Genomic DNA, 21,878 nt, shown 5'->3' on the forward strand with positions numbered 1-21,878 from the left:
AAATTAACCTTTATTCGTCAATGTTTTTCCAACTTACATTCTAATCACATGCTGTAAAAGATATTTCCTATTAAAGAAGCTTAATTGTATTTTCTGATTATGGAAACTTATATTACAGTATTGGAACTGCCATTGAGGCTTAAATGTAAATAATAAGAAATAGGAACAGAAGAAGGCCATTGGCCCATTGAGTCTGCTCTGCCATTTAATGGGATTGTGGTTAGTACCTATGAACTGTGCAATTATTATTTGTTATGAACTTATTTAATTCTGCCTTGTTAGTCTCATTTGCTTTACTGAGTTTTGCTGATTTTCAATAACAGCTAATTTTTATTATTTTCTCCAAATTTACCCAATTTGTTTTGAATTTTACTTTTTCTCTATGATTTTGATGTTAAATTTGAGAATTGAATAGTATCTAATATAACCAGGTTTTAAATTGGAAATAAAAAAGCTTCACAACAGTAACTGGGGATTTTTTTTTAAAAATGAATTTGGCTGTAAAATTGAACAGCAGACTAAACTGAATGCATGGAATTCTGAGATGGAATTAGCTGACACTCCTTGTTTGTGATGTTTGTCATATGGCAACTTCATGGAACTTGCTAATTTAAATGACTGTATTGTACAACCAGTGAACAGAGTAAACAGAGACTGCAAAATCATGAGAGGCTAGCATCAGTTAAAGCCTACATCACTTAAAGCCAATCTGCATGGCTGATGTCCGATATCTGAGCTCCCATTTGAAATCAACAAATGCCATCCAATGTCTGAGTGCAGCAGTAGCAGCTCAGAGTGAAGTCGTGCAAGGTCAGGTTGGTGCCATGCAGGCTCAGACTGTTGCTTTCAAAGCTGAGGATAGCAGTATTCAAAGCAGTTCGCAGAATGAACAAATAATTGTTCTGCAAACTGTCCTCCAATGCAATGCTGAAATTGCAGAGAAGCTGATGAGAAGATGACAATGGCATCATGGAACATGAAACTACTGTGCACTTTCAGAAAGATTACATTTGTTCTCCCACCACTGCTAATCCACCAGTGTTCTTGCTGTTGACTGTCAGTCAGCCAGGCTGGGCTACTGACACCTTTGCCAATGTAATACAGTCCAAGCTGCTTGTCACAAAGCAGATGGATTGATAGATCTTTGAATAAAAGAACCCCATTATCCCATGATTCCCTGATAGATCAAAAATCAATCTATCCTATCTCGATGTCATGTGTAAACCTATTTGCAGTCAAAATCAGGAATCTTGGTACCCACGTTGTCTCCACTAGGATAGAATCATAGAGTCACATAGCACGGAAACAGACCCTTTGGTCCAACTCATACATGCTAGCCAGACATCCCAATCTGACCTTGTGCCATTGTCAGTACTTTGCTCATGTTCTTTCCTATTGATGTACTCAGCCAGATGCCTTTTAAATGTTGCAATTGTACCTATCTCTATCACTTCCTCTCACAGCTTGTTCCATATACGCACCACTCTCAGCATGAAAATGTTACCCCCAGGTCCCTTTTAAATCTTTCCACTATCACCTTAAACCTATGCTCTCTAGTTTTGGACTCCCTCACGCTAGGAAAAATATTTTGGCTTTTCATTCCATGCCTTTCATGATTTTATAACCCTCTATAAGGTCACCCTTCAGCCTCTGACACGCCAGGAAACAAAAACCTCAACCTATTCAGCCTCACCCTAAAACTCAAAAACTCTCCAGGCCCAACAATTTTCTTACTGCACCTTGTCAAGTTTAACAACATCTTTCTAATAGAAGGGTGACCAGAATTGTATGCAGTATTCTATAAGAGGCCTCAACAATGTCCTGTGAAGCCACAACATAAGTCCCAACTCCTATACTCAATATTTTGACTAAATGAAGGCAAGCCTGCCAAACCCTGTCTATCTGTGACTCCATTTTCAAGGAAATACGCGCATGCACCCCTAAGATTCTTTGTTTGGCAATGCTCCCAGGGCCTTACTATTAACTGGATTATTCCTGCCCTGGATTGACTTTCCAAAATGCAACATGTCAAATTTATCTAAATTAAACTCCATCTGCTATTTCTCAGTCCATTGCCGTCTTTGATCAAGGTCCCATTGCCCTCCAATAATCTTCTTCACTGTCCATCACATCACCTATTTTGGTGTTATCTGCAAACTTATTAACCAAACCTGCTATATTCACATCCAAATCATTTATATAAATGACAAAAAATAGTGGACTCAGCCCTAACTGTTGTGGCACAATGCTAGTCACAGGCCTCCTGTCTCAAAAGCAACACCTATACCACCACCCTCTGTCTTCTACCATCAAGCCAATTTTGTATCCTAATGTCTAGCTTTTCCTGGATCCTAATGTCTAGCTCTTCCTGGATCCTATAGGTGAACAAACCTTACTAACCAATCTACCATGCTTTGGTGAAGTTCATATAGACAATGTCTACCGCTCTGCCTTCATCTTCTTTGTCACCTCTTTAAAAAACTCAATCAAATTAGTGAGCCATAACTTCCTACACACAAAACCATGCTGACTATCTCTGATTAGCTCTTGGCTTTCTAAATGCATGTAAATCTTGTCCCACAGAATCCCCTCCAACAGCTTACCCACCACTGATGTAAGACTCACTAGTCTATAGCGCCCTGGCCTTACCTTACAGCTTTTCTTAATTAGTGGCACCACATTAGCCAACCTGCAGTCTTCCAGCACCTTACCCATGGCTGTTAATGATACAACTGTCTCTGCAAGGGGCCCAACAATCTCTTACCTAGTTTCCCACAACATTCTGGGAAATTCCTGATCAGGTCCTGGGGATTTATCTACCTTTTAGTGTTTTAAGACCTCCAGCACCTATTCTGTAGTATGACCTTTTCCAAGACATCACAATTTTTTTTCCAAAGTTCCCTAGCTTCCATGTCCTTCTCCACAGTAAATACTGGCACAAAATATTTGTTTAGTATCTCATCATCCTCCTGTCGTTCCACATAGAGACAGCCACCACATTGATCTTTAAGGGGCCCTTTTCACTCCCTATTTCTCAACCCTTCCACTATAGGGAAACTACATACTATGTCTGTATTGAAGACAAATCTTTTCCAATTATGTATTAAGACTGCTAAAACAATTATTTTCCCTGTTCCAAGCCCTGTTCCCTTACTACTGACCAAATCCCTTGCCTTGGCAGCAGTATTAAGATTAAACCAATCTACTTTGAACCTTAGCATCACAAGATGGCCTTTCAACCACAATTGTGCCATTACTTAGACTGCCTATTTCCATCTCAGTTATGACTTTGCTCGTCGACTGTGAAACCTTTATCCATGTCTTTGTTAACCTCAAACTCAGCTATTCCAGTGAATGCCTAGCTGGTCCCCTAATTTCTACCCTTTTTAAACTTAGGGTATTTGCCATCTTCCAGCTAAATGCGAGAAGTCATTCACCAATGTCAAAGGCTAGGTCCGAAAATGCTGGAAAAACTTTCAAAACTGGAATGGTCCAGTGACCCTTCATCAGAACAGTACTGATGAAGAGTCACTGGATCCAAAATGTTAACTCTGCTTTCTCTCCTATAATGCTTCCATACCCTCTGCTGAATTTTTCCATAATTTTCTGGTTTTAGATTAGATTAGATTACTTACAGTGTGGAAACAGGCCCTTCGGCCCAACAAGTCCACACCGACCCGCCGAAGCGTAACCCACCCATACCCCTACATTTACCCCTTTACCTAACACTACGGGCAATTTAGCATGGCCAATTCACCTGACTTGCACATCTTTGGACTGTGGGAGGAAACCGGAGCCCCCGGAGGAAACCCACGCAGACACGGGGAGAACGTGCAAACTCCAGACAGTCAGTCGCCTGAGTCGGGAATTGAACCCGGGTCTCTGGCGCTGCGAGGTAGCAGTGCTAACCACTGTGCCAGTGGTTAGCACTGATGCTGAGTTGATGCTGAGATCTGATTTTCAGTATCCACAGTTGTTTGTTTTTTTTGGCAAAGGTAAGATGATGGCCTAGTGGTATTGTTGCTAGACTAATAATCTAGAGACCCTGGTAATGTTCTGAGGACCTGAGGTCAAATCCTACTATGGCAGATGCATTCAACAAATATCTGGAACCAAGAGCCTAATGGTGCCCATTCAGCCATTGTCAATTGTCAGAAAAGACCCATCTGGTTCACTGATGCCCTTTAGGAAAAGAAACTGCTGTCCTTACCTGATTTGGCCTGCATGTGACTCCAGACCCACAGCAATATGGTTGACAGTTAACTGACCTTTGGGTAATTAGGGATGAGTAATAAATGCTGGCCTGGCCAGTGAAGCCCACATCCCGGGAATGAATGAAAAAATTAAAGAAGCAATGACCTATTCAAATATTTTAAGAATAAAGAAGGACACATAATGGCAATTCAGAGCATAACACTTGGTGAGAACAAAGGGTGACGATGTCTGATTGCATTCAAAAGGTATATGCTTGAAAAAAAATTTCCATTCAAGAAACTGATTTCCATTACAACTGATGCTGCAACAACAATGCTTGGCACAAATGTGGTCTTTTTTGCAGTTTGCAGAAATTATCTTGATTTCCCCTCTTTTAACATTTACCACAGTATAATCCACTAGCAAGCATTAGCAAGTAAAGTTATAGAGTTTTCTCAGATAATGAATGTTGTTAAGATGATAAACTTGATTTGAGCAAAAGCCTTTCATCATCAGTCTTACATGACAAACGTGATGCTGCCTATTGTGAATTAATCCTCCATGCTGATGTGAAGTGGTTGAGTCTGGTAATAAGATGATTACAATGCAAAATGATATTGAGCTAAAAATCAGATTGAGAGACAGCTATTTTTGGGGATTCATAAACAGAGAAAAAAAAAACACTTCTATCATCCTTTGTTTTTAAAGTGAACATGTATTTTAATGCCACATATGTCCATGAGACAGCATTTCCCCAAATGGAGATAATCAAGTCCAAATATTGCATCCACCTCACAGATACTGTTTGATGGACTGTTTACAGCTAATGGCCTTAAACTGCAGCATAGACTTTGAAACACTGACAGATAATGTGCAGTCACAAGGTCACACTGAGACTTGGTCAGTAAAGGACAAAATGAATAATTATATATACTTGGCTTTAGAGTTATTTCACACTAAAAATAAATTGTTTATTCTATATTTGATTTTGGCTAGATCCTGGCTTGCACTTAATTTTAAAAAGTGATCTTGTGCTTAAAATGTTGGAGGCTACTGCTTTAAGGTATTGTTTTCACCTTTGGGAATGAAATACTGGCAATAGTGGAATGAGGCCCTTATTTAAGGACCTCACCAGTCCCATGAGCTGAAGGGCTGGCTGTTGCTCCCCCCATCACTCTGCTGTAAACTAAATTTCAGAGATGGTGGGGAGGCAGGCAGAGAAGGCCACTTGCTGGATGCACTCATTGGTGAGCGACCCACTGCTTTTTTGCTGAGGTTCAAGTAGGAGTATTGCTCCCGAAATAACCTGGGTGGATAGAGTTTCCTAGTGAGAGGATTTCTTCCTCCTTCTTACTTTTCCAGCATGCTTGCCTTGCTGTGTAGGTAAACCTGTTCTTTTACATTCTTCCTCGCAAATATGTCTTATTTTGTAGCAATATCTACTTTCTCCTCATCATGCTATAGTCCAAGGGGAGTGACCAGTGGTGTCAGGAAGCAAATGATTTGTAATGAATACTTGAAGTCAATGGTAACTTCTTCAGCACATTTCATATTACTCCTTGTAGGTCTTAACACTTTACAGAAGCCTTGCATGCCCCCAAAACTTCTACAACTGCAGCAACAGCCAGTAGAAATCTATCAGAAATTAAGCTGAACGTTGTTGATGCACTTAAATTGCATTCGTAGAGTAGGTAGAAGGAAGGTTTTCTCTGCTGTTGAAAGCAACTGTGTGAAGTTAAGATAGGGTTTTTGTGAGAACATTGAGCTCCAACACGTCAGTGTTTATGTCAAATCAGCATTACAATTTGATTGATGCCACAATATGCCTACTCTACATATTTCAAGTGATGGCAAAAATATCACCTGCAATGCCTAAAAAATGGCGAATGGGAGATAAACTTTGTGACCGCTGTCACCTGTGAAACACAGCAAAAGCTGAATTCCTCTTCATGCATAATATTACACATTTGGTGATTGCCATTATTGACATAATTGAATCTACATTTACCACCATGCAATGTATGTAGGTATCGTAAGAGCCCAGTGTTTTCAATTTACTTAATCTGTTGCATTTCAATGTACATATCTACTCTTGACCATCTGTTTGAGATTCTGTGGATATTTATTTCAATGGAATCCACAATGAATTCCATGCCTGTTCTCCTTTATAGTTCCTGGATTTGTTGTAATGATATTCTGAGAAGACGGTTAAAGTTTCAAATGGAATAACTAATCCGAGACTAATTTTTACTGAAATTGTTATTACAGGATATAAATTCTTCAATGACAAATAGCACAGTGACAAGTAAACCACCTGTGACATTACGTCTAGTTGTTCCAGCAAGCCAATGTGGCTCTCTCATAGGGAAAGGAGGTTCAAAGATCAAAGAAATCCGTGAGGTAACGCTTTAGACACTGATTTTGATATTTAATCTGTATCATTTTTATACATGCTGCTCTATCATAAAGGGAAAAGCAACTGCACAGTATGTGCATCTATTACCTGAATTATGAGAGTGTAATGTACAATATACCTTATAAATTAATTGTGGTCATTTTTTAAAAAGTTTGTAACAACAATAATTGGAAGTAATTTTAACTTAATTACATTGTTAAGTACCATTAGACAGTATTCTGACAGATATCATGGACAAGTATTCTAAAATGGTCCTGTAGAAATTTGATTACGTTTTATATATCATTGTGGGAAAATGTTGGTGATTGGGAGGGAGTGCTCACTCGTTGCACAATGGGTGAAAATAGCTGGGTGAAATCGATGGTTGGGAACAGTCAGTGATTTGGGGCTCATGATAGCAGGGAATGATTGGTAACCACGGAGAGGAAATTGGTGGTTGCATGCAAATGGTCACTGTTCATAGGGGGATTTGGTAGTCAGAGAGATGGCTAGGGAATATCAGTAATCAATGGGAAAATTAGTGATCAAGACCTTTGTGATCACATGAGAGGGTTGATGATCAGGAGAGTCATTGATCATTGAGAGGTTCAGTGTTGCGCTGCCAGTGATTCAGGAGAGGTGGTATTGTGTTTGAGGAAGAGTTGGTAATTGTGGGTAACCACCTCCCAACCCTGCCCAAGGAATCATGCATCTTTTAAAGCAGAAGTAGGTTGGTTTGATGCAGGTTGGGTTCACTTTTGAAATCATCTCCCCAAATTCAACTCTTTTGCAGAGGGCATGGGGAGACGATGGGACTAATTTCATCCATTTTGTTGTATGCTAAATTTATGATTGGAGTGGTAATATTTCCCTGCTGATATTAAGACTTTTGTTTTTCACTAATATTCATGTGATATTGGGCTAACCAAAATGCTAATATCTTATTTTATCTTTCAATCCAGAAAGATAATAAAAGAAAGGAAAATTCTTGTTACTATTTACATAGCCAGAACTTGAACAAAGAGCTAAAGTTGATTGATTGAATCCTCAAATTGTATATCTGTGAAACCAGTAGCTTTAAAGTAGTAACATTGGCCCTGATCTTTTGCTCAAAGATTGACAGGAAAAATTCAGTTAAAATAAGGGCCTTCTCTTTCCTCTTCCTCTTGGTGCCCTAGCTCACATCCCAATATTGACCTGCTATTTTGAACGGATGAATGGGACAACTTGAGGAAAAAAAACTGTGTTCTGTGTAAATATAGCAAACCCAATAATTATGAAGTCTGTGATTTTAGTTGGGTGGCTGAATGAGGAATTACTGGCTGCTTGCTTGTTAGGCCAAACCTGTTGGGGAGCTGAATTATGAACCAGGAGAGGCTGAATTTTAAACAAAAGATGTTGATGGGATCTCAGCATTGCTGGCTAGGCCAGCATTTATTGACCATAAGGACAGTTAAACATCAACCACGTTGCTGTGGGTCTGGAGTCACGTGTAGGGCAGACAAAGATGGCAGGTGTTCTTCCCTAAAATGCAAAAGTGAACCATATAGGATTTTTACACCAATCCAATGGTTGCCATTAGACTGGCTTTTAATTCCAGATTTTATTGATTTCAATTTTCACCATCTGCTGTGGTGGGATTCAAACTCACATCTTGAGAACATTTGACTGGGGTTTGGGCTTATTAGCCCAGTGACATTACTATTGTTCTACTGCCTCTCCTGTAGGCACATTCACAATGTTGTTAGGAAACTTAGGCAGCTTTAACTTTTTATTTCCTTGAAGTTGTAGGCTCCATCTTTCATCTGATTGTCTCCAACTTTCTTGGCTAGGTCCTTCTACAGATTTGCAACTCATTCCCACAAGTCAGCAAGTGAATTTGTTTGGCTGTAGGACTCAAGAGAATTTATGGGCATGAAGGCCAGCTTTTAATATTTTAAATTCTGATAGACAATTTTTGCCATTGTGCAAATGCTGCTTCAACTGGTGAAGGTGGAATTCCTTCAGAAACAAACAAAAACAGAAATTGCTAAAGAAATTCAGCATGTCTGGCAGCATTTATGGTGAGAAAACAGAGTTAATGTTTTGAGTTTAGTGACCCTTCTTCAGAAGGTATTTATTCAGCCATTTTCAGACTCACCAGAGGAAAGTGGCAGTTTGGATGATCATAGGGTTTGTAGCCATGAGAGTTTTAACTTACAGGCTGTAGGCTCTGGACATGTTCAGATATCTCTGTTTGTGTGGTCACACGGAACATCTTTCAGAAAATGGTTTATTCAAGTAAATTAACAAGCTTGTTGATAAGTTTAGATTTTGTCACATTGTTCTTCGTATAATCTGGTTTTCTGACTAAATTTGCATTTTAATTTTTTTTAGAATTGTTTATTCCTTTTAGCTTTCTCAAAGGTGGGTTACATATTTTGGCTTTAGAGAACAATGATAGATAAAACTCTGCCCCCATGTTATGCTAACAACACCAAGATTTGGTGTGTATAATTGTTCTTATATAATAAAATGAAAAAAAAACATATTTTGTAAAAGCTTTTTGTCTTGCACTTATTAGGACAATTCATAAGGAATACCAAAGTAAAGGGAAAACAATGTTAAAATGCATGATTGGAGCAAATTGATTGGATGGCAACAGGACTTTGATTGATAACTATGTTGCCATGAAGAGTACACTAATTATTGATGATTGAAAATTAGTTGCCAACATATGAAGATATGAAATAGGAGCAAAAGTAGACCACTTGGCTCATTGAGCTTGCTCCATCATTCATTAAGAGCATGGCTCAACTGTTTGTGTTTTGTTTTTTTGTTTGTGTTTTTGATCATATTTTCAAAATCTACCCCTGATGGTGAGAGGGTGGAATTGAAGGAAATCGGTATTAGTAAGAAAATGCTGCTGAAGAAACGAATGGGGTTAAAGGCTGACATATCGTCAGGGCCTGATAATTTAGCAGCCAGAGAACTAAAGGAGGTCGCCCTGTGTATATAGTATGCATTAGTGGTCATTTTTCAAATATCTATAGATTCTGGAGCAGTTCATATAGATTGAAGGGTGGCAAGTGCAACACCTCAGAGGTGTGATTTCCCTTGATGAAGTTAGGTTGATTTTTATTTTGTAATTCTTACAGCTTCTAACTTTCTTTTAATTTTGTTAATTAATTGCGCTAATAAACTGAATCATTTCTTGGCTTGGTAATGGAACAGTTTCACATATTTTATATCCAGTGACAGCAAACACTCCTCCAAGGAGAGATATAGCACAACTGAATGCAGGGTAGAAGTTGCTTTACTTTGCTCAAACAATTTTTCATCAACTGTAATTGCAGGAGAACTGAAAATATATTTCAGATCTTGTTCTATCTTATTTGTATGGCAATTTTCCCATTGAATTCTTTCATTCAAATTAAGAAACATGCCACAGTTCTCTTATTTTCTATTCATTATCTTGGATTCATCTCTGCAGTACTTGAAGTAAAATCAAAAATCAGTTTTTGAAGAGTAGGGTTATAATTTTGTTTTGCCAAGCATTTATAGGAAATCTCCCATCCAATTTAGTAGCATTTATTACAGCATTGTAGATAATTTTATGCTGTGGTCTTGCATCAACAAAAACTTGATTGTCACACTCAATTCAACCAGTAGAAGGAAGAGAATTTCAACACATCAATCTAATTTTGACTTTATTAATATTCTAGAATTGAAAGGGTTGTGTGCTAACCAAAAGTATTAGTTAGTTATTTTTGACCTTTAAAATATTTCTATGTGGAGTTATAACAGACAGGATCCCCCCCCCCCCCCCCCCACCTTTTGTTTTAACCAATATTGGGCATTGTAGTCAACCTTTATAAGTAGACATAAAATTTCCTCAAAACTCACTTATATGGTTGTTGTTGTGGTACAATAATCAAGTCCTCTTTTGGAATTTCACATGCATCTGTCTTTGACTTGCAGTGACATTTTCATATCTGCCACAGGAAAAAAGATAAACCCCTTAATATGCAATAAAAATATGTCATTATAGCAAATGTGTGATACAATGTATAGGTAATTTATAGGTAATCTTATCATTTTATGCTAGATGCCATATTGCATTACTTTTATTAATTCTTTATTATTTGTATTAGAATTTGTAGATCATGGATCAAATTATATTCCTTAATCAATAAAACCTAAAAGGATTTTAAATTTATGCCATGGAATGTCATTGCATTGTACATAATGTATATTTAAAATCTTTAAAAAATTGACACAAATCCTCAAGTACACTCTTGTGGAAGTTAGTCCAAAACCAGAAGGAAAAGCCTCATGCTTTATTGAATCTCTTGAAGAAATCATAACTCTACTTTAATATTTAAGTGTGAGCATTTTAAATGTACGTCAAATTTTACAAATATATAGTTCAATAAGTAGTGAGTTTTGAGAAGATTTGTAACTCAGGTTGAAGTTCTGGATATAGGTTTGCTCGCTGAGCTAGAAGATTCGTTTTCAGACATTTCATCACAATGTATTAGGTAACATCATCAGTGAGCCTCCGGATGAAGCACTGGTGGCTTGGCCTGCTTTCTATTTATGTGTTAGAAATAAATAGAAAGCGGGCCATGCCACCAGCGCTTTATCTGGAGGCTCACTGATGACCTTACCTAGTATTAGATTAGATTACAGTGTGGAAACAGGCCCTTCGGCCCAACAAGTCCACACCGACCCGCCGAAGTGAAACCCACCCATACCCCTACATTTACCCCTTACCTAGCACTACGGGCAATTTAGTATGGCCAATTCACCTGACCCTGCACATCTTTGTGATGGTGGGAGGAAACCGGAGCACCCGGAGGAAACCCACGAAGACACGGGGAGAACGTGCAAACTCCACACAGTCAGTCGCCTGAGGCGGGAATTGAACCCGGGTCTCTGGTGCTGTGAGGCAGCAGTGCTAACCACTGTGTCACCGTGCCATTATGGTAATGAAACATCTGAAAATGAACCTTCTAGCTCAGCGAGCAAACCTATATCCAATTCAAAAAATATATTCTAACTACAAAAAATAATGTATAAAATATTTATCTTTTGTAGGAACTTTTTCAGAATCATTCTGGGGTAAAGGGTGTTTCTGGATATATAATAGATTAGTGTTATTGAAAATGTTAATCACTAGAAATGTTAAGATTACAAATATTTAGAAAATAATTTTTGAAAACTTTTTAGTATAGAAAACTTGTAATTCAATGTCTTTCAACTGTACCTGTGGAATCATGAATCTAGTCTTACTCTTGTCTGTTAATAGAATACAGGAGCCCAGGTGCAGGTAGCAGGTGATATGCTTCCAAACTCCACTGAACGTGCAGTTACTATTTCTGGCACACCAGATGCCATTATTCAATGTGTAAAGCAGATCTGTGTGGTGATGCTGGAGGTACGACATTTGGAGAAAAATGTAAATTGTATCCTTACAATTGAATTTTGCAGTCACTAGCTAGAATAATTCTATAATTAAACTTTTCTAGTGATGAAAATAAATTAATATTAGATCATATAATTATACTAGTAATTATCTGTTCAATCATAAAATTAATCTTAAATTGTTCGTAACATAATTGAGGAACTGTTACCATCAATATTATTGAGTTGAATGTTGAAATTAATGCTTCAAATTGTTTTGTGAAGCCAGTTACAAAAGCAAGAAAATCCTTTAAATTTAGTAAGAAGATATGTAAGTAAAAGATTGCTCTATTACTTTATGTTCCTTGTCTTTAGTCCCCACCCAAAGGCGCTACTATTCCCTATCGCCCAAAACCTGCCTCTGCACCCGTCATTTTTGCAGGTGGCCAGGTAAGAGCAGACACCATTTTGGCTTCTGCAGGAAACCACAGCGTCTTGGCCCAACATCAGTCAGCGCCTGTTAGTTTTTTTCAAATCTTTTTCTGTCTTCTTCCTTGTCTTAATTATTAATTTCTAAACTTAGTATGCCATATCTTATTTATATAGGGGGTGACTAATACCTTATCATCTGGTAATAATCCTAATTATTCTCAATTTTCATATCCTCAGTTCTTAACATTGTATCAATGTGAATTTATTTGACAGCTTTTAATTTAATATTGGGACAGCTTTCATATTCTGTATTCAATTCATGAAGTTTGATTTTGTTATGTTTCTATTGGTCTTCCCCTATTTCAAATAACAATTTGGTTAAATTGCAAAGCACAGATATAAATTATTGCATGCCATATTATCTTACTGAGTTACTGCTTCGTAAATATTTGGGGAATCGATTGCCCTTGAATAACTGGTATATTTCATTACCATATCAGTGCATAAAGTATATGCCATTACTTCCAGATAAACAGCAGAGAACTTAGCAATGGGATTTTTTTCATCAGAGACCTTATTTTCCTTCTAGGATTGGGAAATAGACATAGATTCAGGACCTGGAAACAATACCAATTTCTAGAGAGAAGTATTTTCCTTAACTGCAAAAGCTGCAATCCACCAATGGGAAATGTTGGCAATTCTGAAAGAAAGTAGACCTGAATTAAACCAGACTGGTAGTTCTCTTTGGGGTTGCTGTTTCACTGAATTAATTACTGAAATGCATATGCAGTCAGAGAAGTAGAGACCTGGAACTAGGGAAGCGATGTTTCTCATTTTGTTAAAGGTGACCTGGGAGTCCATCAAGGCAGTGATGGAGAAAAGTATGTCCAGAGAAGGTCACCTCACAGATCAAGCAGGCCTAGGTATACAGATTTGGCTTTTTAATATAGTTTCTTCTATCGATCAAACAATTCCCAGCCACCAGTCTGAGTTTTGGGCTGTAACTCAGCATTTTCATACACCTAGATAACTTTGATGCAATCTTTGGAGAATATCACTTCTGAGACATTTAGGTATTAGCACTCTTCCATTGTGATAAAGGCCACAGCACAATAAGAAGACATAGTACGGTGCTCAAAAACTGGGAACAGCATGGGAAAAGGATAAATTATTCTGATAAAGGGAGTGTAATGTTGAACCCTCAGGACAGACATTTGGATATTTGGCCTCCATTTGATACACCGGCTATGCTCTGTCAGGGTGTCTGTTGCTCCTGATTATGTATGGAGCATGTACCCAGGGTAATTACTGACCCATTAGAAAGGCTAACATGTAAAATGCTGATGATTGCAATGAGACATGTAGTTTCTTGCATTATGAGCCACTGGCATTGTCTGTAAAGGCCATCAGTTCCTGATCTGATAGGTTTTGAGCTTGGAATATAGTAGAAAAGGCCACTTAATGGTCATGAGAAAGGCCAGATATCTGAAAGAGTTTGCTACGTATATCATCCATTCAATGGAAGAAGGAGTGATGAAGATTCAGGGTCAGTAATGCTCAACAAGTCAGGGAAGGCTGGATGGGCATCCCAGTGGAGAGAATGAAGACAAACTGGATTTCATCTGTTAAGGGGATGCACACCACTCCAGTCTGTCTGACAGCATGTCGAAGAAAACTTGGTTGTATGGGAAGTCTCAGCATAGCAGAGACTTCCACTCTCCAAGACTAACTAACATGATTTTCTTCTTTTGTCACACATAAATGCTGATGTCGATTTCATCTTACTGTGTACATTTTAACAATAACCTTTTATTTATCGATTAACACTTTATACAGTCATGGACTGTATATAAGCTTAAGACTACCTCCTCCAAGAGATCTCTCCCTAGACTCTTCTTCATGTGATGTTACCTCACCATTACTTCATTATTACAACATTATTCCTTAGTTTCATGTCATTGCAACCCACCTCCTTCTAAATTCTCAGGAAAGTCTTTGTTGCAATTTAACTCTATCTGCTATTGTATAGCTATTTTCCTGAGGTTGCCAGTCCTGCCCACTCTCCCTTCTCTCATTTTAAATTTCCATTCCTTAGATTTGTGTAGAGCTTTCCATGGTTTTTGTCTTCTTCATGGAAGTTGTGTGTTCATATTTGTACTGGTTTGCTTTACAAGGATACTAAGGATGTTCAGTTTCTCCTTGTGATACCTGTGATTAGATTAGATTCACTACAGTGTGGAAACAGGCTCTTCGGTCCAACAAGTCCAAACTTACCCTCCAAAGAGCAGCCCACTCAGACCCATTCCCCAACATTTACCCCTGCACCTAACACTACAGGCAATTTAGCATGGCCAATTCAGCTAACCTGCACATCTTTGGATTGTGGGAGGAAACCGGAGAACCTGGAGGAAACCTATGCAGACACAGGGAGAATGTGCAAACTCTACACACACAGTTGCCCCAGGTGAGAATTGAACTCGGGTCCTGGCGCTGTGAGGCAGCAGTGCTAACCACTGTGCCATCGTGCCACCCTCTGTTCTGATTACTCAACTATAGTTTTTCTTACTGTCAATTTCAAATCTGTGTTCCTTCTCATGGCTGAAGAGCTAACTCTTTTCTTGTCGATGACTATCTTGTTCTTGAATATCTTGTTATTTTTCTGTATTTTTGATTGTGAACTGAAAAGAGAAACCAATGACTATTCAAGGATTCTGACACTTTATAAAAACAAATAATCTGATGTTCATCATAAATGCTGTTCATATAACTGCTTATTCAAGCAATAGTGGAAGCTTGTGTACAGTTGAGCTAGAACCAAGTGGTGTGTACAAATGAATCTTCGGCTGGCAACAATAGTTGTTTGGTCTATGGTCTAGTGACCGCTTATTGCTGACAAAGACCTTCTGCATGTCAACGACTGTGATTGGCTCCCAGGTGTGAGAAAAGTTTGGAAGAAACCTGCAGACCTCTGTAGGAAAAGGAGCTGCTTTTGCCCTGCAATAACAAACATCTGAAGCGTGAGGACAACCAGGCTTCCTGTTTCCTCTTTCCAGTTGCTGGGGGTTGCAACATTTAATTAATAAGTTGAAGATTTTTAGAAGTGGAAACCAGTCACACCACCTCCTGGAAGCAGGTGAAAGATTCTGTGGAAGGAAGATTAAGAAGCAATATTATTTTCCTGTGTCGACTCTTTGAGTGTGTAGAGGGGGAGTTTCAAGGCAGTTAGAGTTTTAACTAGTAAGGTTATATGCCAAGGGTTTATAATTGTTTATCTGTAGCTAGAAATTATTTATTTGTAATAAGTAGTTGTTCTTGTTAAATACAGAAACTTGGCCCATGTTGGGTCAGAGGACCAGCTAAATTGGGGAATTCTGGTACTTTTAAAAATCTTTAATTTAGGAATGGTCTCTGGGAAGAGTGGGGCTTGCTTTCAAACATTCTACCCAGCGAGGTGTACAAGTAACAAATGTGACTTCGCATGTTAGAACTCCTTGAGTGGCATGTGGTCATAGGCTGAGAATGAAAGAACCCCTTCAGTTTTGATTCTCCACAATGGCTCATGGGTTTGATCACATGAGACCCTCCATTTCAGAAATCGATCAACCTTGTGGACAACATTTGCAGTAGCACTTGAAATGCATGCAGAACTTGCACACAGACATACCAAGTATGCCTGCCACACTATATGTTACCTGAAACTTTCAGGATGGCTGATGGTACAGGATGTTTGGAGGCCCCAGCTGATGCTTCTCACCAGCCATCCAGAATATCAGATTAGGGCTGAGGCAAACAACAAGGACTAGGATGTCACAGCTGATAGACACCAGCATCACCATCAGTTTTATTGGCCTCCTTGGACCCTCAGACTGAGAGCATCTATGCAGTGAGCCCTGATGAGGAGGTTATCATTGCAATCATGCAGGTGCAGCAGACCTAGGAGGACCATATTATGGAAAAAGAAGCAAATCTCTATTAAATGCAATACCTTTGAAGAATTGCAATTTGAGGTCTTCCTGATCAGAACGGTTTATGTGATCTATTTGGACTTCAGTAAGGTGTTCTACCAGATTCCTCATGGTAGACTGGTTAGCAAGGTTACATCACATGGAATACAGGGAGAACTAGCCATTTGGATACAGAGCTGGCTCGAAGGTAAAAGATTGAGGGTGGTGGTGAAGAGTTGCTTTTCAAACTGACCAGTGGTATGCCTCAAAGATTTGTGCTGGATCCACAGTTTTCCATCGTTTATGTAAGTGATTTGGATGTGAAGAAAGGAGGTATAGTTAGTAAGTTTGCAGGTGACTTCAAAATTAGAGGCATAATGGACAGCGAAGAAGGTTATCTCAGAGTACAACGGGATCTTGATCAGATGGGCTAATGGACCAAAGAGTGGCAGATGGAGTTTAATTTAGATAAATTAGGTCCTGCATTTTGGAAAGGCAAAATAGGGCAGGACTTATCATGAAGTGTATAAGGTCCTGAGGAGTGTTGCTAAACAAAGAGACCTTGGATTGCAGGGTCATAGTTCCTTGAAAGTGGAGTCGCAAGTAGATAAGATAGCGAAGATGGCGCATGGTATGCTTTCCTTTATTGGTTAAAGTATTCAGCACAGGAGTTGGGAGGTCATGTTGTGACTGTAGAGGACATTGATTAGGCCACTTTTGGAACATTGTATGCAATTCTGGCCTTCCTCCTACAGGGGGATGTTGTGAAACTTGAAATGATTCAGAAAAGATTTACAAGAATGTTGCCAAGGTTGGAATATGTGAACTGTATGGAGAGGCTGAATAGGCTGGGGCTCTTTTCCCTGGAATGTCCGAGGCATTATAAAGGGGAATGGATAGGTAAATAGACAATGTCTTTTCCCTAGTTTGGGTGAATCCAGAACTAGAGGACATAGGTTTAGGGTGAGAGGGAAAAGATTTTTCAAGCAGAGGGTGTTGTGTATATGGAATAAGGTTTCAGAGGAAGTTGTGGAGGCTGATACAATTATAACATTTAAAAGGCATCTGGGTGGGTACATGAATAGGAAGTATTTGGAGGGATATGGGCCAAATGCTAGCAAATGGGACTTGATTAATTTAGGATGTCTGTTCAGCATGGACGAGTTGTACCGAAGGGTCTGTTTCTGTACTGTACAGCCCAATGATTCTAATACTCTATGATCAGTCTACGCATCAGAACCTGCTTCTCAAATACCTGATGACCTAGCTGTTCAATGATTGTTTAAGTGAGCAGATGGCTGTGATTGTAGCACTTTGCCACAAAAAAGGTAATCAGTGAACCAAACTTTTTATTAGTAATTATCTGTTTGAGGGCCTCTAACAGTGTCCACAGCTGATTTATGGGAGGAGCCAGGAATGAACAGGTTCAAGACCACAGTGAATTGAGTGGCTACTGGCGGGACACAGTGACCAATGCTGTGAGACATGAGGTCTTTGCTAACAAGAGCATAAATCTCAGTGACTGTCTCCCTGGGCAGATGCAGTGTCCTGCAGCTTTGAATCTTTTTCATCTCAACGTATCTTCATCTACAGTGAGACAAGTTATGTTGAGGAAATAGCCTCCATTGCCTTCTTGCCTCCTGTGGCTCTGCTGTTGCCCTCAGGATCTGCTTCTCCTGGACATTGCTCCTCCTCACTACTAGGTCTGAAATTCTGAATGAAACTTAATACCAACTGTTGACTTTCTTATGCTCAAGTAACTTTCAAATTATGTTTAGGAATCTTTTCCCCCTCTACCTATCACCCTGCAGGCATTGTGCTGTAATGACTCCTTGCTATCCAAACACTTAATGACCATGCTTCACCCCCATCACCCTGTGCTGAACCAATGGCATCAGTATGCCAATGGCTGTGTGTTTCGGCGCCATTCTTCCTTTCATAGAGATCACCTAATTGTCTGAGCTGGCCAAGAATGAATCCCCACTGTATCTCTGTATCAATGCAGCTGGTCTGCCTCAGATTCAGTACGCAGCCTGTGCACAGCCTACAAAATCTGAACATGGTCTTGAATTGCTCTTTAACAGCGTTAACTGCAGTCAGTGGATTATCCTAATTCTTGGTACCGTATGTACCATGTAATGTCTCCAGTTCAGGTTCAAGTCCCTTATGCCACAAAGGCATGTCACAAAATGTCGAAACAGGTTGATTCTTTTTTAAAAAATGAAAATTCTTGGGGCTGTCCTTCACCTGCCTTGGTGTAACAGAAAATTGGCATGCCAATCAGCACCAATACTTTTGTTCCCTGCCCATATCTGTTTTAGCCTTACTAATGATGTGGAGTTGCAGGTGTTGGACTGGGGTGGACAAATAAAAATCACACAACACTAGGTTATAGTCCAACAGACTACCTACCTGATGAAAGAGCAGCACTCCAAAAGCTTGTACTTCCAAATAAACCTATTGGACTTTAACCTGGTGTTGTGTGATTTTTAACTTTAGCTTTACTAAGACAGTATATAACGTATCTCACTTCTGATTCCAACGTTTGTCAGTTTTTCTAAGTTGACCAGGAGATTCCATATACAATCTTGGATCTGTGATGAGTTAACTACTCACAGCTGTGATGACACAAGGGGTGCAAGTGGACACGGTATCCTCAACCTTGAGATGGAGAAATAAACTTGCAGCTCTGGATTATTGTCTTGTGATTCCTGGTGCATGGGCTTCGAGTTAGGATAGGAGGAATCATGGCTGAGCTTCCTGGTTTCCCAGGTGAAAAACCACTCAATTTGCAGACTTACCTACGATAAATAGCCATTTACACACTGTACTTCAGTCATACGGACTCTGATGGAATCCCACTGCAATAGAAATTAGAGTCTACAGGAGAGAAAAGTAAAACAAAAACAATCTATGGCATATAGCTGGAATTGGACTAAAACTCTATCTGGCTAAAAGGGCAAACTATTCCTTTAACTTAAAGATTTTTGTGTGCTTTAAGAAATCAACACTAATGCTTTAATTTAAATGTGGCTCTTTTAAGTGGCTTTGTAATATTTTATTGTTTTGTTGTGGTTTAATTTAATATTTTAAAATGCATAGGTAAATGTAATTGCATGTTTTAACCTTTTGTTTTAGGCATACACAGTTCAGGGACAGTATGCAATTCCTCATCCTGACGTGAGTCCTGTGCACTACAATCAATGCCCTTTCTCATTTGTTCTGGGCAGTATTTACTTTCTGTTGTTAATAAGTGAAAGAGAGTTTGCTGTAGTTTCAGTTGTGTGTAGCAGAGTAATGCATAGTTCAATGTGAATTACTTGGAGTTTGTTCTGTAATTTATTTTTGCTTGAAAGTACATTGGCCCAGGTACAAATTATTAGCTTTGTGTTAGTATCTTAAAATTTGTTAATCGTTTCAATGTAAATAATAATTTAACAATTAACAGTAATTACTTATATGTATAACAGTAAAAAATGTCATTAATCATAGCACATTTATTTCTAAATAGTAGAATAAAATTATGGTTGATTTTAAGTATGTATTTAATATAATTAATTAATCCTGTTTTTAAAGAAAGATGGTTTCTGTATTCTGATATAATTCCATTTGATTGGTTAGCTCTAATTTCCCATCCTGCCCTGCAGTTGACCAAGCTTCACCAGTTGGCTATGCAGCATACCCCTTTTACTCCCCTTGGGCAGACCACCCCTGGTTTCCCTGGTACGTACCCGTGACTCCCTGGGGATGTCCTTTCTCAAAACACCTTTATCTCCCATGGTCATTTTATCACTTAATTAAATGTGGTCAATGACCAAGTTTCCTGTTGTCACGTTTAACTGTGACTAATTTTTATAATTACCCTTGTAATGAGTTATGTCATTAATGGTTATTCATTGTTGTCTTGTACCCTTGTTAATAGCTTTGTTGTTAAAAAAAGCAGTACGTTGTAGCATCATTTAAATGTAATATGTTTCTGTTAGTAATTCCAATGTTGTATAATTATGTCTTGTTGTTTAACATCCTTCCTACATTTCATTTTGCCTTAATATTAAAAGTTTCTGTATAAGCAAAACTTTGATATTATCATTAACTCACATCTGATGCATGTTACATGAAAACGTTGTTACAGACAGAACTAAAAACTACAAGTCAGTCTTTCTATTTCCTGAATCCTCTTTCTGCTTAATTTGCTTTTTAGATATGATTTATGTTTCATTTGTGTTTCTTTTAACAGAAATTTCTTTTTAACCATTCCTTCTTTAATGCAAACCAACTGTCTGTTTTATCAATCTAAACTAGCAATGTTAAAAAGTTCTTTAAGCTCTTTTTTCTCATCTGTTTTTGTCTTCATTTGCTAAATCTTGTCACAGTATTTCATTTAATTTCTTTCCTGAAATATTCTTGTACCATCTTGTATATTTGTGTCCATATTCCCTGCATATCACAATGTTTCCTCCTCACATTTAGTTTGTCCTTTTATTTTTGCATTCCTCTTTATTCTTCAATTTTACCTTTCTTCTGTACTATATGTTATATGCTGTGCAGCTGTTTCTTTCGATCTATCAATTATGCTTTGTTCTGGTATCTTTTAAAATATATCTTAAATATTTTGAAGCGCTTTATTGAATGTTTACTAGGAGTTTGATATTAATAAATGCTTAATTCTGTTCAGCAGCAGGATTGGATGCCACTGGTCAAACCAGTTCCCATGAGTTCACTATTCCAAATGATGTGAGTGTTCTTTTGTTAGCTACTGCAATAATCTGCATGCCCCATTTCTAATCTTGCTAACATTACAGTACATGTTGTCACAACAAAAAACAATTTCCTTCGGAAAGACCACCTGTCAAAATAACATAGAGTTATACTTTTGAATATTTTGAAATAGATTAGAGCTGAGCTTGCAGAGTTACACATTTCATTTTAACCATAAAATCACTTACTATGTATGCTGTTTTTGATAATTATTTATTGAAAAGTAATCCATAAATAAGTCACTGGCATGTTAATGTAAAACTTAGCTTGGCGCTGCACATTCTAAAGACAAGTATGCGTTCCTTAATGGATTTTGAAATTGTAGTGTATCTGTGTAAATGACATTGGATTTCATTGGAGATCTATATCTTGGTCAGTATCAACAACTTGCATGTATTTAAAACTTTTAAGATAATAAAGCATCCCAAGGCATGTCACAGAAACATTATAAAACAAAATATGATATCATTTCACATAAGGAGATGACCAAAAGTTACATACAAGTAGAACATGTGGAGTGCCTTAAAAAGGAGAGACAAGTGAAGACTTGCAGAGAGGGAAGTTTAGAGCTTAGGACTTAGACAACAGAAGGAACAGCCACCAATGATGGAGCGGTTAAATCCAAGGATGTTCAAGCAGCTAGAATTAGAGGAATACAGACGTTTGGGATGGTTGAAGGGTGGGAGGAGATTTGAAAATAGGACAAAGATTTTAAGGAAGTGAAAGCTGAGCAGTTAAACCCAAGTTTTCTGAAGCTACTTTGTAGCTAC

At 38.3% G+C, this 21,878-nt stretch overlaps 1 protein-coding gene across 16 annotated transcripts in view; it reads left to right on the forward strand.

The window, feature by feature from the left end:
• Positions 1 to 21,878, forward strand: part of zgc:110045 (uncharacterized protein LOC664755 homolog) — a 269,628-nt gene that overhangs the window by 214,556 nt on the left and 33,194 nt on the right. For 14 of the 16 annotated variants that reach the window (XM_043690088.1, XM_043690087.1, XM_043690071.1 and 11 more), the window contains 6 exons: positions 6,463 to 6,594; positions 11,880 to 12,008; positions 12,350 to 12,493; positions 19,489 to 19,530; positions 19,998 to 20,073; positions 21,026 to 21,084. In XM_043690088.1, the coding sequence (XP_043546023.1) occupies positions 6,463 to 6,594; positions 11,880 to 12,008; positions 12,350 to 12,493; positions 19,489 to 19,530; positions 19,998 to 20,073; positions 21,026 to 21,084 (582 nt within the window). The remainder of the gene's footprint in view (positions 1 to 6,462; positions 6,595 to 11,879; positions 12,009 to 12,349; positions 12,494 to 19,488; positions 19,531 to 19,997; positions 20,074 to 21,025; positions 21,085 to 21,878) is intronic. The other 2 variants (XM_043690074.1, XM_043690085.1) reach the window with 2 other exon arrangements.

The sequence above is a fragment of the Chiloscyllium plagiosum genome, chromosome 5, assembly GCF_004010195.1.
Source record: "Chiloscyllium plagiosum isolate BGI_BamShark_2017 chromosome 5, ASM401019v2, whole genome shotgun sequence".
Taxonomy (NCBI): domain Eukaryota; kingdom Metazoa; phylum Chordata; class Chondrichthyes; order Orectolobiformes; family Hemiscylliidae; genus Chiloscyllium; species Chiloscyllium plagiosum.